Consider the following 20,036-nt stretch of genomic DNA (forward strand, 5'->3'; position numbering starts at 1 on the left):
GTCGTCATTAAATAAAAAATGTAGGAGTCTAGAGACAAATACCCGATAAGGTAGCGTGTAAACAAAATAAATCTTATAGTTAGTTTTGATAAATCTTCCTGTCATTTATTTCCCAATCTCAGTGAAGAGAGTTCTAACTAAAAGCTATACCTCATAACATTACAATCTATTAGTCTGACAATATAATCTAGAATGCCAGTTGGTAACTGAAACAGCAACGGAGGAAAAAGTTCAGAACAAGTCTGAAGCAAATGATCTCATTGATTACATTGAACAGGACTGAAAGACAAAAGAAACAGAAGACAGGGTGGTGGGAACCCTAAATTTGGGGTTATTTTGTCAGGGTTGCAAGTGGTAGGCACAGAGAGCTTGCAAACTGGCCCACTGATACCCAACACATCAACATCCCAGGATAGACTTCACCACTGGAAAGCTCATTTCTTTAATTGAGCGGAATCCAATACAATTGGCAAATCTAGATCACTGCAGCCAGATATTGAAGGCCTAATTACCTATTCTTGTTCAAAGTAGAAACCAATCAGATCAAATCCAACACCTGGAAGAGATCCTCCCATTGATCACCACCTCGTTAGTTAGGTTTTTTATATATTTTTTATTCTCTCAGAACAAGTCTGTGTGCTGATGAGATCTTTTATTTCAGCTCAGATAAAACCTACAGAAATTATTAAGATATAGAGATAAACACTGTAGATCGTCATCACGACATCAATGGCTGTCATTAAAACTGCAACAAGTCTTAAAACATTCAAGGCTAGCTTGATCCATGCAAGGGTAAGGGTGTACACAAACTAATGAACTATTTATTGATCCAGAAGGCCAGCAAGCATGGATCTAGAAAATTAAGTATAAGGATATTATTAAGTTCTACTTGATCCTACTTTTCTGCTAAACACTGTCACCAACAGCTGTCATATAAAAGGGTAAAAGCTATTAATATTTCTTGGTTCCTTTAGTGAAAATAAATTGGTGTATTTATATTTATGAGAATATCTTTAGTATTCACAGTAAAAATATAAAATTATCTTCCTCTACTCTTACTTCATTGTTTTCATAAATTTAAATTATTGATATATATATATATATATATATATACATAAATCTCAATCTATATTTAATAAAAACCTAATCAGATCTACCAACAATTTATGCACCATTGAAAGTCTGACTAAGAAGGACGGCCTAACTAGGGTTAAGAAATGGTTATTTAAGAGGGAGCAAAACCCTTGTCCTTATCTCTCTATGAGCTAGTGCATGACTTCTACCAAATTCCCAATAGCAAGTGACAAAAATCTAAGCACTCAATTATCCCAAGAAATGAACTTGGGGTTTCTTTTTTATTTTTATTTTTCATGTTTACCCCCCTCAGAATTTTGTATTTATGTGAGTACCTTATAAAACCTGCTACTTTTGCATGGGCGTCGTTTCTAGTTACTTTCTGATAACTCTACGTAACTCTAAAGCCTTGAAGTTATGTGTTATTTTGCTGTTAAATAGATTAAAATCTTAGAACTCGTATGAAATAAATAACTGTGTAAATGGATTAATAATAGATAATTTGCACAAATTAATGGGGAAGGAGTCACCTAGCATGGCATGTGCAATAATTGAAGGTTGCAGGGAGAAGGGAGAAGAGAACACGGTTTAGGAAATCAAATCAATCTCAAGCACTAGCAATAGCAATAGCACTAGCACTAGCACGTCTCTCCCAGTCCACACACTCCTCCATCTGGCGGAGTCGTCAAAGATACATACAGCAGCAGCAGCAGCAGCATGGATATCTGCTTCCCTCCACATGCTCCTGCCCTTACACATTGCACACATTATTATTATTATTATTATTATTATCTTTTAATTTTTAAAGAATATTTGCATATGGCACCCTATGTTTTAGCCGTTTCTCGATTGGAATCCTACACCTTTGATATGTGGAAATCTTAAATTGGTTGGCTAACTGTTTGATAATACAGAATAAAAGTGGGATTAGATCCTCATCCGGTTATAATCATAAAAGAAAATGCAGGGTTCTATTTGCAAATTGTAGAACAAAGGGGTTGAACCAAGGATTTTTTTTTATTTTTTTTAAATACAGGGTGCTAAATACAAATTTTAATCAGAAAAAAGAAAAGGGAACGGGAAAGCAACGTAATTAATGATCCCCAATAATTAGAAATCAAAGTACACTCCCCCTTTCTGTCCACCATCCCCTCTCTGGCTCTCTATCTACCATTTCTCATTCCCAACACCTCGGCTTGCCAATCGTACATGAACCTTAGTCTCACCAACCCAAATATTTCTCTCCGTCCAACCCCCCTCCCTCCTCCTCTCATCTCCTTCTCTCTCATGGAAATGGAAACTCCACCACTCTCTCCGATCACTACGTGAGCGAGCAAATTAGGCAAACGATGGGCAGGTCAAGAGATCACGGCGGCGGCGGCGGCGGCGGCGGCTCTCCGAGAGACGCCTCGTCCTCGTCCTCGTCCTCGGACTTCGAGTTCACGGTGTCTCTATCGCCGTCATCGAAGAGGTTATCCTCCCAGCTCTGCCCGGCCGACGAGCTCTTCTACAAGGGTCAGCTCCTACCCCTCCAGCTCTCCCCGAGGATCTCCATGGTCCGCACCCTCCTCCTCTCCTCCTCTTCTACCTCCTCGTCCTCCGACACCGCCACCTCCTCCTCCCGCGACTCCAACGGCAGCACCTCCTCCTCCCGCGACTCCAACGGCAGCACCTCCTCCTCCTTCTCTGCCGACCTCCTCCTCCTCCCCACCGACTCCGACTCCTCCCGCCCCTCTTCCGTCACCGAGGAAGAATATTCCAAACTCTCCTCCTTTCCCTCCACCGCCAAACGACCCAAGTACTACTTCTCCTCCTTCGCCACCCGCTTCTCCTCCGTCTTCCTCCACCGCGGCGGCAGCAAGAAGGACTCCTCCGCCCCCCTCGACCTCGACGCCAAGAAGCCCAACTCCGCCAAGGAAGTCATCAAGAAGTGCGTCAAAAAGGTGAAGCCTTTCTACGACAAGCTGAAGCAGAGCAACATCCAGAGCTCCCCTCCTCCTCTGCCCCATAATAACAACACCACCACCAAGAAGACCTTCTCCTTCTCCATCCGCAAGGAGAAGCTAACACCCACTTCAGCTACGACCACTAAAAAGCACGACGACGACGACGGCGGGGTGCTCCGCCACCGCAGAGGCGTCTACATTCACTCCAACTCCTTCTCCGGCAACCTCAAGTTTCCCCGGAAGAAGATGGCCGCCGCCAGCTGCCCCTCCTCGATGCGGTCGTCGCCGAGCCACTCGGGCCTGCTCTGCATCGGCGGCGGCGGCAGCGGCGGCTTCCCGGATTTGTTACCGCCGGTAGCCTCCTCCCCGCCGTCGGCCTCGTCGATGGAGGAGCTGCACAGCGCGATTCAGGGAGCGATCGCACACTGCAAGAGCTCAATGATTCAGGGGACTCACAAGAAATCACCGCCGCCGGCGAGCAACGGCGACGAGGAGGTGCATGCGTCTTGATCATGACTTGCTTAAATTACTATCTTCTAGTGTGTTAATTAATTAAAGCTTGGGGAAGTGCATGGCTGTGGGAAAATGATCAAATGCTGCTTTGCTACATGTACTGCCACACTGGCCGTTGATTTCTTTCTAAATTTTAGGTTGGTTGGACAGTTCTTCTTTGGTTTAATTCCTCATCATAATTTTGATTACTTCACCAAACTAAACTTCCTCATAAACTTATTCCTCCAAGTTATTCAACCCGGATGTATATAATTAAAGCTAAAATATGACGATAAGATCAATAATTTATTCTAAATTAAACGGCTCAACAGATCAACATTTTTAGATTAATGTTTGATGTTTTGTATGCCAGGTAAAATGTGGATAGATAAACGTTCGGAGAGGGATTAAAAAACTCCATAATCTTTTCTTCTTCCACACCCAATCCACCAAATAACTAGCAACCAATTCCCCAAAGTGATCACCAGAGGAAGAGAAAGACCTAACTTTTAGGAAAAGAAGGCCACTTAATATCTACACAGCAGTTAAAGCGGCTCTGGTGGTTGTACTCTTTAACATCCAGCTCATGATCATTTATGACAGGGAGAGATCTCGGTGACGAACGTTGACTTTTTGTCTTCATTAAGCTCCTTTTTAAAATGCTACGATAATTAGATACCACATAAACCATGAAACAGTGAACGTCAAACTTCATATCGAGAAATTAAACTCCCTCTCGAACAAGTAAGGCATCGCATCAGTCGGATCAAAAAGAGAAAGGATCACTTTAATCTATGCTTTTATATCGTTATTATTGATGATTGGGATCGTATTGCGTAGTGAGTCGAGACGATTATTATTTAAAGGAGAGGAATCTTTGGCATCGTCTACTGTGATCGATTAGATGCAAAAGTTGGATCTCAATGTGTCTTAATCACGATTGTGTTTGATAAATATATCTAACGTATTGCTTTCATGCATGTGTCAACTTGTTGCCTGTGATCCAAACAATTACCGGATAATCCGATGACATTGTGTAATATTTATTTGACGTTCGAGTTTTGAGTGTTCAGATTAATTCTAAATTTTATTTCAGAATAAATAAAGTTCACTATTTAGAGGGAAAAGAAAATGAAATCAATTGATGAGGTCCTGTAGACAAACCTGTGGCATTATTCTATGCACCAAAAAAATTCCAAGGAACAACTATCGATCATTTATTCTTGTGAATAATCTGAATGAATATCTGTTGATGATCGAGTTAATCCATTATATGTGGATCTAAGCACAAGAGATTCCTCCACCTCTGCATGGCAACCGACATATATGAAAGGCAAAGAAAGGAAACAGGAAACGAGGTGAGAGTAGCCGTATTTCTCGGTTTCGGTTGTCTTCTTGCTTCGCCGAGGAGCATGGCGTATGCAAGAGGGACCACTAACACATGAACATGCTTCTTTTCTTTCTGTGGGATCTAATTCAATTCAATTCAATTCAATTCAATGGGCTTGATGTTAGATGATTTGGGGGCATTAGCACAATAGCTTAAAAGGACCAAATCACCCCTTCTATTTTGAGAGGTCCTTAGTGATAAAAATTCCAGCGCCACCCCCCACTTTACCTAATTCTTAAATTGAGGTGTCGTTGGCCTCTTTGACCAGTTTGAGAAGTAGTGTTCATTGGCTTCCAGAGACTCCATAGTACTCGATTGGAAGCAGTAAGCCATGTCCTCCAGTGATACGTGAGAGCTAAGAGTGAGATTGATTCATATGTCGAGCCTCAGATGATTGTTAACAACTTTGAGCGCTAAGTTGCTGGAAAGCCAAACCGCCATCGCAGATGGGCATGATAGAAGTAGATGTTCAACAATCTCCTAACTTTTAGGTATTCTTCTTCCAGATGGAATTCTGCAACTGGTTCGAGGAGGTGGAAGCCATTGGCATGTGCTCTGTAGGCAAATTTATAACATAGTTGTCCAAAGTTTAAACAGGTTCTTATCAGTTTGTCCGGTTGATCAACAATCTATCTAGTCGAGGTAAATTGAGAGCTATACATGGGAGGGGGAGGAGTTCGTTGGTCATATTCCAATTCTAATTCGAGCCCGCTATGAAATCCTTTGACACTAGCTGTAAAAGTTACTATGTACTTTTTCCTATGACTAAAAAGGTTATAAGATCAGCTCTAATCCTAAATAATTATTAAGGAAAATTTTTTTTAGTAGTTTAATGGCTTGACTCAATGGCTCAGTTCGATTGATAGCTCGATAGTACTATTGGTATAAAGGAGCAGCTCAATAATACAATGAGCATGTCTCGACGACGTTTAGTTCGGAGTAATAATTTAGTGATACACATAACTTAAAGCTTAGACTATGTAATTTACTATATTAATCAAAAACTTCGTGAGTGATCCTTTAAAATGTTGAAAGACTCTTCGTTACCCACCATCCATCGTTGTTCTTTTGAAGAGTTTCTTCAACCTATTGTGCCACATTCCATGTCCATGAGCCTTTAGATTTTCCTGGTGCATCCCAGAGACTGCTATTTCTAAAGTATCTTTTCTTAAGCATTTTAGACCACGAACAGAGAAGGGTTCATGATCAATCGCCAATCCAATCTTAGTATTAACTCCTCCCAACCTCCCCTGTTTAATGACTTACAAATAACACCCCTTCATATACACCTTTTCCTTCATTAAAAAAATAATAATAAACTACATAAACTCCTTGAAGTGAGGATTTATTAACTCAGGAGGTCTATGAGATAAAAATAAATAAATAAAAAATAATTCAGGAGTGTATATGAAAAATAAGATAATTAAGAGGGGGCTAAATGTAATTAACTCGAGCCGACCAACCCATCTGAGTTGGATGTGTAGTAATTTATTGGGACATCTGTGCCCTACCTGGCCAGTTTAGTCTAACCCACTCTCCCCTTCTTTTTCCAAGGGAAAATAAAATAAATAGGGATTAGACCCAATTAAATTTAATCTCACCAACTTAGATTAGTTTATGTTAAAAACTACAAAGCTTCATGTGCATATCACATGCAATATTCTATAAGAGAGATGGGACCAAGGCAAGAGACCAGTAGAAGGTTAGATTGGACTCTGCTTCTAATCTGAGATCATCCAATCTACACTTGGATTTGTTTTGAATTAAAATCAAAGTAAACCTTATAATTACCAACAGTGGTTTCTTATTTTATTTTTATTTTTAATGATTCAAAATTTACTGGTTGCGAGCAATCACATGCATCCACATGTCGCCTGTGGACTCTATTATTTTTGAATTATTTTTTGAAGGATATTTGTAGAATGGACCACAGCCTTGTCCTAATATGTCTAATATGTTTTGATTTGTGGTATCGAGTACTGTCTTCTTTAATAATTCTTTTGTGGTAAATCATAATTATTTAGATTTTGATTGATTTAGTGGGCCCATTTAAGGTCAATGACAAGCATGGCTAACCTCTGTTGATGATGATGATGATGTTGAAGCTAGACATAGAGAAGACATATGATTAGATTATTTTGGAGGCCGGCTTGCTTGGATTTTTCAGAGGAGATGCGGTGCATATGGATCAAAGCTTGCATCATGTCGCCTAGGTTTACTACTTTAGGAACGGTTAAATAGGGGGTATTTGTTCTCTCCGTATTTGTTCATCATTATCTCTCTGATTATGTCTCGTCCTTTTAATGACGGGGTTGATCATGGTTTATTGTCTAGTTATAGAGTGCATGTATGATCTAACTATAAAGTAGGGATGTTCACCTATCCCCCCTTCTTCTACATGGATGACTTGCTTTTAAGTACACAACCCTTGCTAACCAATGTGGATGAACTACCTTCAGATCTATTCGCTGGTCACCAACTATAAAAGGTCAACATGGAGAAATTTGAACTCTTTCTTCTAAAGTGGCTTGGGTCGAATTTGGCTAGCTATTTGAGCGAGGCCTTAGACTTGTATCTCGTGGTGCTCATTTCACGTCATAAGTATTAAGAATATCAAAAATAAAAATCACTGTTTCTAAGGCATAGTTCGCTTGTGGAATAAGTTCAATTCTAAAAAAGTATTCTAATTTTTAATATCAAGAGAAGAGAAGAGAAGAGAGCTAATATTAATATAAATTATTCTATTGTTTAGTTGATTATTAATATAATGAGTAATAATTATATTTGATGTGACATAAATTTAATATTAAAGTAACGAAGAATAGAGAATTTGTATTGGAAATTAGTAATCTTGTAAACCAAATAATGAAAATAACTTTGATACAGTAGCAGCAATAATAATTAAGTGATGTCTAGTCTAGGAGCATAATAGTAAGTTTGAATTATTATTAAATTAATTTTTAAAAGGTTTATAAAATAAGAGGAGAAAGAATGATAAATTAGTAATAGAAGTTAAATTGTTATCTAGTTACTGTACCAAACTTAGGAGGCTTATTACAAAAAAAAAACATTATTTTTATTCCACAAGTAAACGTGGACTAATAGCTTAAGTTTTACTAATAGTCGGTGAGTTAACATGGTATTAAAGTAATTGAGATCATAATCACCAAATGTGAGCAATCAATATGTTATCATGCTTGTGATAACATGTTTAGACCAACTCTCACAAAATGAATCAACCAAGTTATTATCGTATCTCAATCAAATTGTGCTCATTATTATAATTATTATATTTTGAGAGAAGGCATGCAAGCATATAGTTTCATCAATTCAATTATTGATTTAATGATTACAATCTGATAGATAGATAGATAGAGAAAAGAATAAAGTGACAATCTTTTAACATAAGTCTCACAGTTGACTACAGTAGACAGCAGCACCACAAAGAAAAGCAAATTATCAAATTCAAGGCAAACAAAAATACAGCAAGGGAAACATAGCTCTAACGAATTAGCAAGCACAAAAGTTTTATATAAGTCTTTTTGCTGCTACCAACCAATTCTTTCTACAAGATAGGTATCATTCCCTACAACTAAAGAGGTTGTAGAATTGACTTCAATCTCAAACAATTATTATAAAGAAAATTATTTGATGCTCTAGTGCTTTGATGACTTATGGCTCAGTTGATGGCTCGATAGTGCAATTCGCTTGGAGAAGTAGTTCAGCAGTACGATGACTTAGAATAATAGCCCATAGGTGACTAAAAGGTTGGCGAAGCCTAAAGTGTCTTTATATTTAGAGAATGTTAGCTCTTGGTTTACGTAATAGTTCGACCACGCGCATGGCTTGAATCCTAAACTGAAAGCTTAGTGAGCCTAAAGTGTCTCTATATTTAGGAAAGATTAGCTCTTTGTCAAGCTTATATCTAACATTTGAGCTCTTGAACTATTATAAAATGTTGCTAACATACAACAAACATGAACATAGAAAGAAAGATCTAAAGGGTGAACATACATATAAGGGCGAAAATGGGCTAGATTAGCTCCAAGCTGACTCGGTATCCAACTTGATTCGGATTGAATTCAAATAAATCTTTCTACCTGACTGGGATACGGACTCGGATACAAATAAAAAAACTCGAATACTGATACTGGGCAGATATTCCTTGAAGACATATTTTTAAATTAATTTATAGTTTTTAGTTTGTTATTTAAATGGTGAATATTAATATTGTTATTAGTTTATAGATTTTAGTTTTATATTATTTTTTAACATTGATTTTGCTAATATTATTTGAATTTAAAAAGTTTATTTTTTTAACTCTTAATACTTTATGTTAAATGTCTCCAAAAAGAAATATCATATTTAGTTTAAAAATGATTTAACATTCGATTAAGATATATTCTCAATCCAAAAATTATATCTGATCATATCAAAACCCAAAATATGGATCTAATTGTTGTCCAATATGTTTTCACCCTGGCACAAACCACCTCCTGCTCAAGATGGAGACAAAATCTCGCCCAGATGTGATTGTTGTCTGATATTATTTGTATCCGTGTCGTGCTTTCTTCCATGACTCATAAATCTCCCAACGAGAATACATTGCAAGAGCTAAGCTGACTATTATTTTCTACCGTAATGACTACAACATGACCAAACATCTCGTAAAGTTTGAATGAAAAAATATGCACTTAGCCATATCAGACCAACAGCAATTGTTTCAAAGAAAATTTTTCGCATCTGTCAAGAGAAAGTACAGTTCATTCATGTCCATCTTAAAACAAACAAGATATTCTCAGTCTCACCATCATCATAGGTTTAGAAATTATGCTGAAAAATAATCTTAGATTAGACTTGTTCATTGACTCTAAGAATGAAAAATATGGGTAGACAAATGAGAAAATCCCTCTTACTTAAGAATGAATTTTACAACATACAACAGAAAAAGGAAAAAAAAAGTAAGAAAAGAAAAGAAGTGAAATTACAGCAATATCGCCACCCCCGAAAAGGGAGGCATCTGATGGAACAAACAAAATCGTGGTTGAGTAGACTCTGTTCCAAATTAAATTTCACCTATAAATCATACCAATTCCATCAAAAGAGGGTCTCCTACGGCCATGATTCTGATAAGCTTAATGAAATCTACTTCATTTTGCACCTTCAATGGAAAGACAGCTGGTGCTTGAGCAGTATAGATAGTTGCGAGAGAATCATTTGCAGAAAGCTTTGTCCTATAAACAGTTCTTGCAAGGGCATCCGAGTCGAAATTTTGTGGTGAATCCATTGCCTGGAAAAACATTGGCACTGCAATTTTATGGTGAATACCTAGATCCCCAACAATCCCAACGAGGTCACTGAAGTCGCTAACAAATCGTCCAGGTACATAGAATAACTCGCTGCTGCAGAATATCATCTTATCTTCGCTGATGCTCTCTTTGTAACTGACCTGGAAATGAACGGGGAAACTGCTGACCACCTTCTTAACCATGTTCCCTTGGTTCACAAACCATTCTTGTTTGTTGCCTTCTATTGGAACAGTAATCCAGGAATCCGTGACCTGAAAAGAAAAAGGTGAAAGTTTGTTCAATAGATATGGGAATAAAACTGTCAAATATTATAAGATAATGTTACTACAAGTGTGTGGAGTCGTACCTTGTTTGTTATCCATAGCTTTGTCTTGTCAGCTGATAAGAGATTCCAATAATTGAGAATCACATCATCTTGAAGGAATAGAAATCCTTCAGCACCAGTGAACCGATCAAATACCTTTGGCAAGTACCTGCAGCAACAAAGTAATGGACTTTTAAAACTTCAAATTTTAGAGAATAGCCCATTTTGCCATAGTGATACAATCGATGTGTTGTTCTCTAAAAAGATTGCAATAACTGATCCAACTAGAGTGTGATAACTGTTATTTTCATGAATAACTGAATAATATCAACAAAGGCCCGGAAAGTTTTCACACATTGAATTATATCGAGTTATCAACTATCACATCTTCCATTACATTACCACACTCTAGTTGGATCAGTTTATTCATGTAAATGACTGCACCTTCCTTCTTAGAAGAGTTTTCTGTTTCTTTTTCCTGATTTAGCTATTTTGTCCTTCATTGTTTAGCAATTCTTCAAAATTCTGAAATTTCTACATAATGATACATAAGTACATGATGCATGACATGCTCCCTTGACTATCCAACTGCTTCGCTCATATGCCAGAGCATCAATATAGTGTTAAAACCCTTGAACTGGAACTTTCTTTCTCCACCAGATTCTAACCAAAACTAGCATCTTCCTGAGAGAAGCCCTCTAGACTCCACTCCTAGGTATAGCAACAGATAATAAGATATAAAAAATTCTCTTGCATGACTGTAATTAGGTTATTACATGGGCTGCATCATGGTTTGAAAAGGAGTTGATACTTATGTTTAGTGTTTACCCGCAGGCTTAGAAAATGGTAAAGTGCTTTGCTCAGACAAATAGGTAACCTAATAAATCTTCTCACCCATCTAAAGAGGAAACCCAAACTTTACTCAGAGATTTTATTCTCCTATAACAAGAACAACGGTGATCAACAAATGCTATTGAGATGAAATCACACAAAAAGACTCAGTATATTAAAAATCTTACAAATATCTTCCATAAGCTCTTCTCTTCCCCTTCCCTGAAATCCACTCCCTTTGTATTGGCTTGAGTTGAATTAAATCATAAGCACATGCTTGACACATGCCAATAAATATAGGAAAAGAAAAGTTTAATTTCTAGATTGGTTAAGATATATAATGTTTTTATCTCACATTAAAGTATAGAATTCATACTTGATGACAACAAAAAAGGTGGAACATGTGACATGCTCTAGGAGATAATGGGATGCTTTTCAAATTTCAAAGGAAAGGAACAATAGATTTTTCCGCACCCTCAAGGCTCAAAATACACACATTTAGGCAAGCCAATACAGTGGAAACCAATCCACTAGCGGTATCCAATCAAATTAGTTAATTCCATTTGTTCCTCTAGAAGGCAGATCTCTTCATCAGTAGAAGGGAAAGTATTTCCCAGATGGCGTAGAATCTCCACCTTTGAAACTCTATTTATGTGGCAGGGTCCCAAAGAGGAAATGGTTCCATATGGTCGAGGCCTAAATAATTTCTTAAAATAAACCGTTCCTTTTGTTATAATCCTTGTAAGAAGTTATCAAGGCTATAGAAAGATGGTATGCTGAAATACCAACATTTCAAGTAACTCTTGTAGGTGTGTAGCAATCCTCATAGTAAATCACCTCCATAGAAGAAGCTCAAGATAAAAGTTTCCCCCAGAATAATGATCTTCAGAATCAAAGATAAATTCTTTCCTTCACCTTCATCTTGTGATTTGTAGTGTGACACAGATAGGAAAAACGGCTTCTTAGTGCACAAAGCAAGATGAGAAATCTGAGAGAAAGATTTACGCAGCCTATCTTCACTATGGAAGAGATTTTTCTTTGACTTGGAACAATCACCTCTTCAAGTGACATGTAGGTTCAATATTCGAAAGCAACAAAGTTCCTAGGCTATTGACATATGTACTCTTGTTCATGCTAAAACATGTCCTGTTGTGCAATTTTATACTTCCCATTTAGATTTGTTCTTAAATTTTGACAGAATTTTGATTAGTAGGACATTTAAGCAGAATCCATCACATTCAAGATTGTCAGGTAAATATTCTTGGGGTGTTTATAATGGCATAGGTATTAATTAAGTAGTAGGGTATAACTCATGATGGTAGAATGGAAGGATTCCAACTAACAAAAGGATTAATTATGAAAATTTGAACAGCCATCATAGCAAGTCAGAGAAAAGAAATATTCTATAGCATAACTGGAACTCCACGATATGAAGATAAGGTGGATGGAAGAATCAATGCTAAGATGTGAGCTCAATAACAAAGCAATAAAGGATCATATCCAATCATAACTTGCATAACTTATCAGAGAAATTACATAAGGAAATAGTACGCATTCAGATCCTCAAGACTAAGTGAATGCCTAAGACCAATTATACTCTATCCTTAGATTGGCTCTAGGAATTTTAGTTCATATCTATATCTAAACTAGTAATCAAAGATCTCATCATTATCAAAGAAACCCTCTCTTAACAATTCATGAACAATAGAAAAGAACAAGAAAATGGAAATAAGGAGAATATACTTATTTGTAAATTCTTGCAACACAAACAAATATTAAGAATTAAAACTACGCAAGCAAATGAGATACCACTGCTCTTTATAAGTCTAGTTTCTCTGTTGACAAGTTGTTTGAACTAGATACCTTTGAGATGCAACATGTAGTCATCAGGTAATTCTTTTCTGTTGTCATTTCTAGTTTCGAACCATCAGTTCTGCAGTTTGTTCTAGCCAAACCTTCATCGTGTCCCTTTCTCACCGTAACCAACACAGGTTCGATTTTTAAAAATAAAGCAAATCATGCATTTCAAGCCTTGATAACGTTTCATTCTCACCATCATCAAGATATGTTATGATTTAGCATTAATGCTCTTGTGCTTCCATCTCTTGTGTAGTTATAATTCCATGCATACGCACAAACCTAACAGTACCTTCTTTTCTTGCCTTTAATTCGCGGCATTTTGTGGATCATGCTGAGAAGAGTATATTTCGGAGGATGCTAGTACAATGGGACAGACTAGTTTGTTGACATACCTTTTGGTATCAATGAACATATTCACCTACTGATGTCATGCTTAGCAACTACCAATTAACTCTTCTGCTTGGACATATACTATATGGTTCCATCTTTCTGACTACCGGGCCTTAATACTTTTTCTCATCCAGTGTGTACACACAACAAACAAATTCGACAAGCATGCCATGATTAAATATTTAAATCAGTCTCAAAATCTAACAGGCCTACAAACACAGTTCTGTAGATAGAAATCTTTCGAATGAGTGGCATAACTGGTAACGATTAAAAAACTATGCCAAATATATGCAATCATTTGGCTCCATGAAGAATGAACTGACAGAACCACACAAAAAAAGACACAGAACCCTGACCAAATCAAATCAAAGAAAAGAAAAAAGATCATCAATATGCAGAGTTTGCTGATGCAAAATTACAAGTTATCAGTAATTAGATGCAGGATTCTAGTTGCATTTTCAAGCAAATTTATCATTGTATAACAGTATCCAAAGCAAAGATAATGAGAATAAAGGAAATCAATCCAAAAGCCACTTACTTGTATGCATGCACCAACTGGGCACGCTCCACAGCAAGTTCCGCATTGCTCTGTTCTGATAGAATGATCACTGTCTTGAATATCCTACCATAGAGCAACCTCCATTCCAATGCCGTGCGATCCACCGGCCCACTGCAATGCATGATCAGCACAACATTCCCAAAGTGCTTCCTCCACCTTATTAGATTTCCTATTTCATAGTTCACCATCCCTGTCTCCTCCACCCCGAGGTGTACCGATGGCAACTTCTTAGGAATAAACTCTTGCTTATCTCCATGCCCTATTGTTGCCCTCGGTCGGTCAAGCTCCAATGACATGAGCCTCGGCTGCTGATACCCGACAGCGAGCAAGTCCTGCAGCCATGCAGCCGTGAACTCCACATCCTTCTCCGTCCAAAATCCTTCCTCCGCCATTGCGTAGCTCAGATGCAGTATCCGCTCAAACAGCGTCTGCTTGTTAGATCTCCATGAAACGAGGAAATTGATCAATCGCCCGACGTTAACATGGAGATCTTTTTCTTCTGAGAAAGGTGAGGCCTGTGCCTTATCCAATCTATAGATGGTCGGAGGATATACAGCAACAAAGCCGCCAATCTCCCATAGGATCCTCTGTGCCCAGTATCCTCTGATCACATCCGACGCCATCGAGCTGATTGAGACAGGGAGCATGAGACCCCAAAACGCCTGCGAATGGAAGATGGTGTTAAAGGAATTCACGGGCACCATCATGCCTTGCGGCATGGCGACTTTGGGTGCATCCTCATCGAACCGGATGTCGAACGATTCCATCCCCGACGACTTCCGGGTGAAATAGAAGACGGCGTCAACGTCGGGCAGGCCATTCGACAGCCCCTGCTGTATGAACTGCCGCCCGCTGAAGATCTCCGTGTAAAACTCCTCGTGGGCGACATCGCCGACGCGGTCAAGCGGGAGACCCCGCGGCCACACAGACCGCTGACCGAAATGGATGTAAGGGTTGACGACCGTCCGGTTGGGGTCGGCGTGGCTGTACTGGAGGAGGACGGGGTGCTTCTTGGCGGTGGCCTCGCCCACCAGGTCTATGTCGAAATGCTTAGCTAGATCGGCGGCGATAACCTCCGCCCGGTCGTCGGCATCGAAGATGATCTTGGCGCCGTGCTGGATGGCGAAGAGGTAGCCGACGGTCTTACGGACATAGGAGGCGTAGGGGAGGAAGTCGACGGACCGGAAGCCGAGCTGCGCTTGCTGCTCCAGAGAGAGAAAGACGGCGCCTTTGAGCGCCCAATCCGCCGGCGTGTGTGAGTTCCCCACGGCCAGGAGCTGCCATCCTTTGATCCTCGCGAGGGCGCGGAGCTCGTCGGTGGGCGGCGACGACACCGAGACGACGATCCACCGCTCGGAGCGGAACGACGCGTAGGGGGAAGCGGCGGAGGGCCCGAGCGGGCGGATCGGCGGGACCGAGGACCACGAGATCTGGGGATAGGGTATGCGTCGCCCCGCGGCGGAGGCGGCGGACTGGGACTTCTCGAAGCAGAGCAGCGCGGCGGTGTCCCCCGCGTTGCGGAGGAAGAATAGCGCGGCTACGGTGGCTGCGAGGACACATACGGCCACAATCTTGTACGCGTTCTCCGAAGCCCACGCGGAGAAATCGAGGCTCTTGCCGATGCGGCGATTGGCGGGACGAGGAGAGGACGGGGGAGAGAGGCGGCTCAACGGCTTCGAGCCGGAGCGTTCTTGGACTAGCATTCTGCGGCGATGCAATCGACGGGGACGGGGAATTAGACTGCCGGAGAAACCGTGAAATGGAATTGGGAGAGTTTTTCTTTTTGGGTTATATTTGAAGGAGTGGGTGGTAGCGGTTGGTGAGTGCCGACACGAGACCAGCTCTATTTCTCTTTCACTCTCTTGCTTTCAGTTCAAGTTTCGCTTTCTTTCTTTTTTATCGCCCCCCCAATACTATTGAGTATTGTGATCTACTCCAGCTCGTTGGTATTAATGGAGAAGGAAGAAGAAGTAGAGATTGGAAGCTGGATGACTACTTGTTGCATTCTTTTTTTACTATCATGTCAGGGTAGTTGCCTCTATTGCTTCCGGAAGCCAGATTCTTATCGGACTGCGGCAGAGTGGCAGTGGAACCCGATAACTTGACGACTGTAAGCCCATTAACACATTTCCCACGTTTGGGATTGAGGAGAATAGGATACTGGATCTAGTTCGGACCCGATTCATTTTAATTAGTAAAGGTCAATCACTGAACTTTTGTCCACTTTTATATGATGCTTTTATTTTATTTTTTTATGATAATTTGACCCTCTTAATTATCTGATATTATACTTATTTCGTCGGTTTATATAATTCTTATCAACCCCAGAACCTCTAAACTCGTTCCTATTCGCCAAAACTATTTTTTAAAGATTTAAATGGAATTTAAAATGTATCTAACTTATAAGATATTAGGAATCTAATACATCTTCTTTTTAAAATTTTAATTTTTACCCTCTAGCACTGTTGCCTATATCTATCTATATAAAAAAAAAGTTAGGTGTTATTTTTCAATGAATGGTTAGACCGAATTCGAAGAACTTATAAAGGATCGAATAGGCAATGCATTTACATCAATTAAAATTTAAATTATATATATATCTTTATAAGAGATATTTGTATAAATGATTGAATAAATTTTTAAATGTATTTAAAGTAAAATCAATTCAAATTCAAATAATAAAATTATGGCCAAAATTAACATTGAATATATACACCTTTTTAGCAATGTATTACATCATTTAAAAGAAAAAAAATTATAGAAATTGTACTCTACCTCGTACCAAGTACTCTTCGTACAAGTTTCATGAACTAAGTACATTTTCTATGAAACTAGAGCATTTTCAACAAATTAGAACATTTTCTATGAATTTAGAGCATTATTTATGGATTTAGTATGTTCAAATTTAAGTCAGGTAATATTAAGTATGACATCAAATTAAAAAGACTAGATTAGCACGCATACAAGCTTGTATGTGATTTGTGAAAACGATATAATAGGTTTATTTAAATATAATGCTAGAAAGATAAAGAAAAAAAAAGTAACATTTTATATATTATTGTTTACGAAATATATTATCTTAATTGAGGAAATGTACTTTTTTTCTTCTAGAAAAGAATAAACCGACGTTGCACCGGCCCTAATCTAGGGTTGGCACGGAGACTCTTTCCTTCCCTCTTAGTAGGGTTTTCTCTCTCGCCACCGCCGGCGAGGCTTTCCTCTTCCCTCCCCTAGCTCAGAGCACTTTTCTTCCTCCTTTCCCCTCTTTCTTCTTCTCTCCTCCTAATAGTCCGACGTTCCTCCTCTTGACGTTGTCGTGCACTGACTGTCGCTACCTCTCCCCTTCCCCTCAAAGACGTCATCCACCATCCGCCATCTGCCATTTGCCTAGCAACTCCATCATAGCTGATGCCGCCGTCCATCTCATCGCTGTCCTCTCCTCAGTTTTCGGCAACTCTGTTGTCTGCGTCGAGCACCAAGGGCCATGGTCTTGACTCAGTTTGCTCCTTGACCCTCTGTGACGCTGGCATTGCTAGCTGTGGTGGACCTTGCGTGCCCTACTTCCATGTCACCGTCATCTGTGCCAGTTGTTGTGGATTTTGCTTTCCATGGTTTTTGCCCATGGTTTTGGCTCTAAGTCGCAATCGCCCTTGCTTGACCGCATTCGCTTCACCTCCTCTTTTTTGCTTTGTCACCGTCGTCTTGTGGTTTTGAAAATTAATTTCTCAATTTTGTGGATGCATGTGGCAGATTTTCACTCTCATCCTCTCGCTATTGTCTTTTTTGCTATTTCGTTATCTATGTTATTCTTGGTTTCACAGGTTGCTAAAATAGAGTCATCATGTGATTTTGTTACGATCGCTAGATTTCATCACTAGTAAGCCTAGAATCCTATCTGTGTTTGCTCCTTTGTTGAGTCCTCAGTCTATCAAGACTCATGCTATTATACTTGTAGTACAGCCGCAGTCGACTAAGCAGGAGGCTTGTTTCTGGAGCATTGCTCATCTTCTCTTTTTTTATTATGCTTGAGTGCTTGTTCTTAATATTTGGTACTTTGCGTTTATTGTAGTTTAGTTTGCACTATATTCAAGTGAAGGGCTTATTTTAAAGGTTTTAACCTATCTCCCTTTTCTTTCTCATGTACTGAGAATTGTTTGATTTGAAACTAATAATATGAATCAGTCTACGGATTTTTTTTTGAAAAAAAAAAGAAAAAGAAGAACAACTCAGCGATAAATGGAAGGCAAATGTCTATTTCTATACCCAACAATAGGGCAAAGATAAATTAGGCAGAAAACATTATAAATTGGATGTTTATGCAATTAAAAAAAATGAAAAATAAAAATAGAGTAATTTGCAAAGTGCAAAACCACTTACATTACTCAAATGCTCTTGTATCTTTATCAACTTCTATTTTTAAAAAGAATTTTTATATTATTGCCAACTTTCAAGTTAAACCGAACTAATTAAAAAATAAACTTAGATTAACCAATGACAATTTTGCGTCTGTATAAATTACTTAAAATAGTTCTAAATTATATAATTTACCGACACTATAGTGCAAAAAGAATGTAATTTTCCCTATGGTTGGAAAGGAAATTCTTAAAGCATGATAGGTCTTCCCAAACGCCTAACGACTGGCTATATTAATATGGCATCAGAGACATATTTTAAGCATGTAATTAGTTCTAATGATAGCATAATTAATGCGCCAGAATAAAAGGTAATTAAGTATTCAAAATCTCATGTCAAGTTTTCTTTTGAGATACCAATCCTCACCATGAGCCTGAGCTTAATGACTCCATAAATTGTTTAGATTTATACATATTCATCACTAAATATCTTTGAAATATTATAATTAGGTTAAGACCATTTTGTCCTTAGAGATTATTTATTGAGCAATGATTCGATACTAACTAACTGGTTATTAATAATAATTTCTATCTGTTAATAAATTAAATGGTAGATAAGATATTTATATATGTGACTAGATTAATCAGTAAAGCAATTTAAATTTAAGCATTTTCTTATTATTTATCCTTATAACTGTTTTCTTAATTTATTATTATTATTATTTTTTATAAGAAATAGATAGCTAAGAGAAAGAAATAAAATATAACCAATTTACCTTTACAATTTAGAAAAGTGAATGGTACTTCTTATTAATTTTATTTAGTGTCATTTAATCTCAATCGTTCGATTATGAGTGAAAAATTAATAGTTTTTATTAAATTATTTATCTTATTTAAATAGTTAAAAGATATCTAATATTTTACACAATATTATAATATAAGAAGAAAATCTCTTGTACAAGATAAAAGTTGTTGATAAATATTTGACGCTCTAAAATTTCAAAAAAAACAATATTTTATTCATTTAAATATGTTTTAATAATAATTAGTTATAAATATTTTGTTAAAAATTAATAGGGATATATTTGAGCATGTAGATTAATTATAAATCAAATAAAAAAGTTAGTACTATATATTTAATATATAGGTTGAATAAGTCAGTAGGAACTCAATCTATAATAGTTTACAAGAACAAAGGAACTGAATTGTTTTAGTCTACAAGCCTACGTGTTAATTTTCTTTTAGGACAACCCTGGAAGCCACCATGTGAAGCATCATCTATTATAGAATCCTTGTGGTCCTTTTTAAATTACGAGACAAAATTAACATACTATTTTTTTTAGTCTTTTGAGTTGTTATGGTGAATTAGTCTTAATTTACAAAAAAAAAATATAGTCTATAGTATTGGTAAGACTTTTTGACCAAACTACTACTCTTTAAATTTATTCTAAAACTAATACAAATTTTGTCTGAAATATTATTGTCTATAGAACAGTTCTTAATAGAAATATTTGAAAAGAAAAAGAGTA

General features: G+C 37.9%; 2 protein-coding genes across 2 annotated transcripts; one reads left to right on the plus strand and one right to left on the minus strand.

Moving 5' to 3' along the window:
* The first annotated feature begins 2,203 nt into the window (after positions 1-2,203).
* LOC140765145 (probable membrane-associated kinase regulator 1) lies at positions 2,204-3,682 on the plus strand. Its single transcript, XM_073104085.1, has one exon. It carries the CDS (start codon positions 2,424-2,426, stop codon positions 3,528-3,530), a length of 1,107 nt encoding a protein of 368 aa, XP_072960186.1. The 5' UTR covers positions 2,204-2,423; the 3' UTR covers positions 3,531-3,682.
* A 6,055-nt stretch (positions 3,683-9,737) lies between these two features.
* On the minus strand, positions 9,738-16,109 carry LOC140764777 (probable glycosyltransferase STELLO2). The gene is made up of 3 exons (XM_073103523.1): positions 14,135-16,109; positions 10,558-10,684; positions 9,738-10,462 (listed from the first exon to the last, which is right to left on the minus strand). Exons 1-3 carry the CDS (start codon positions 15,856-15,858, stop codon positions 9,986-9,988), a joined length of 2,328 nt encoding a protein of 775 aa, XP_072959624.1. The 5' UTR covers positions 15,859-16,109; the 3' UTR covers positions 9,738-9,985.
* Between the last annotated feature and the right edge of the window lie 3,927 nt (positions 16,110-20,036).

Source organism: Typha angustifolia, chromosome 8, assembly GCF_048772165.1.
Source record: "Typha angustifolia cultivar Huaian chromosome 8, ASM4877216v1, whole genome shotgun sequence".
NCBI lineage: Eukaryota > Viridiplantae > Streptophyta > Magnoliopsida > Poales > Typhaceae > Typha > Typha angustifolia.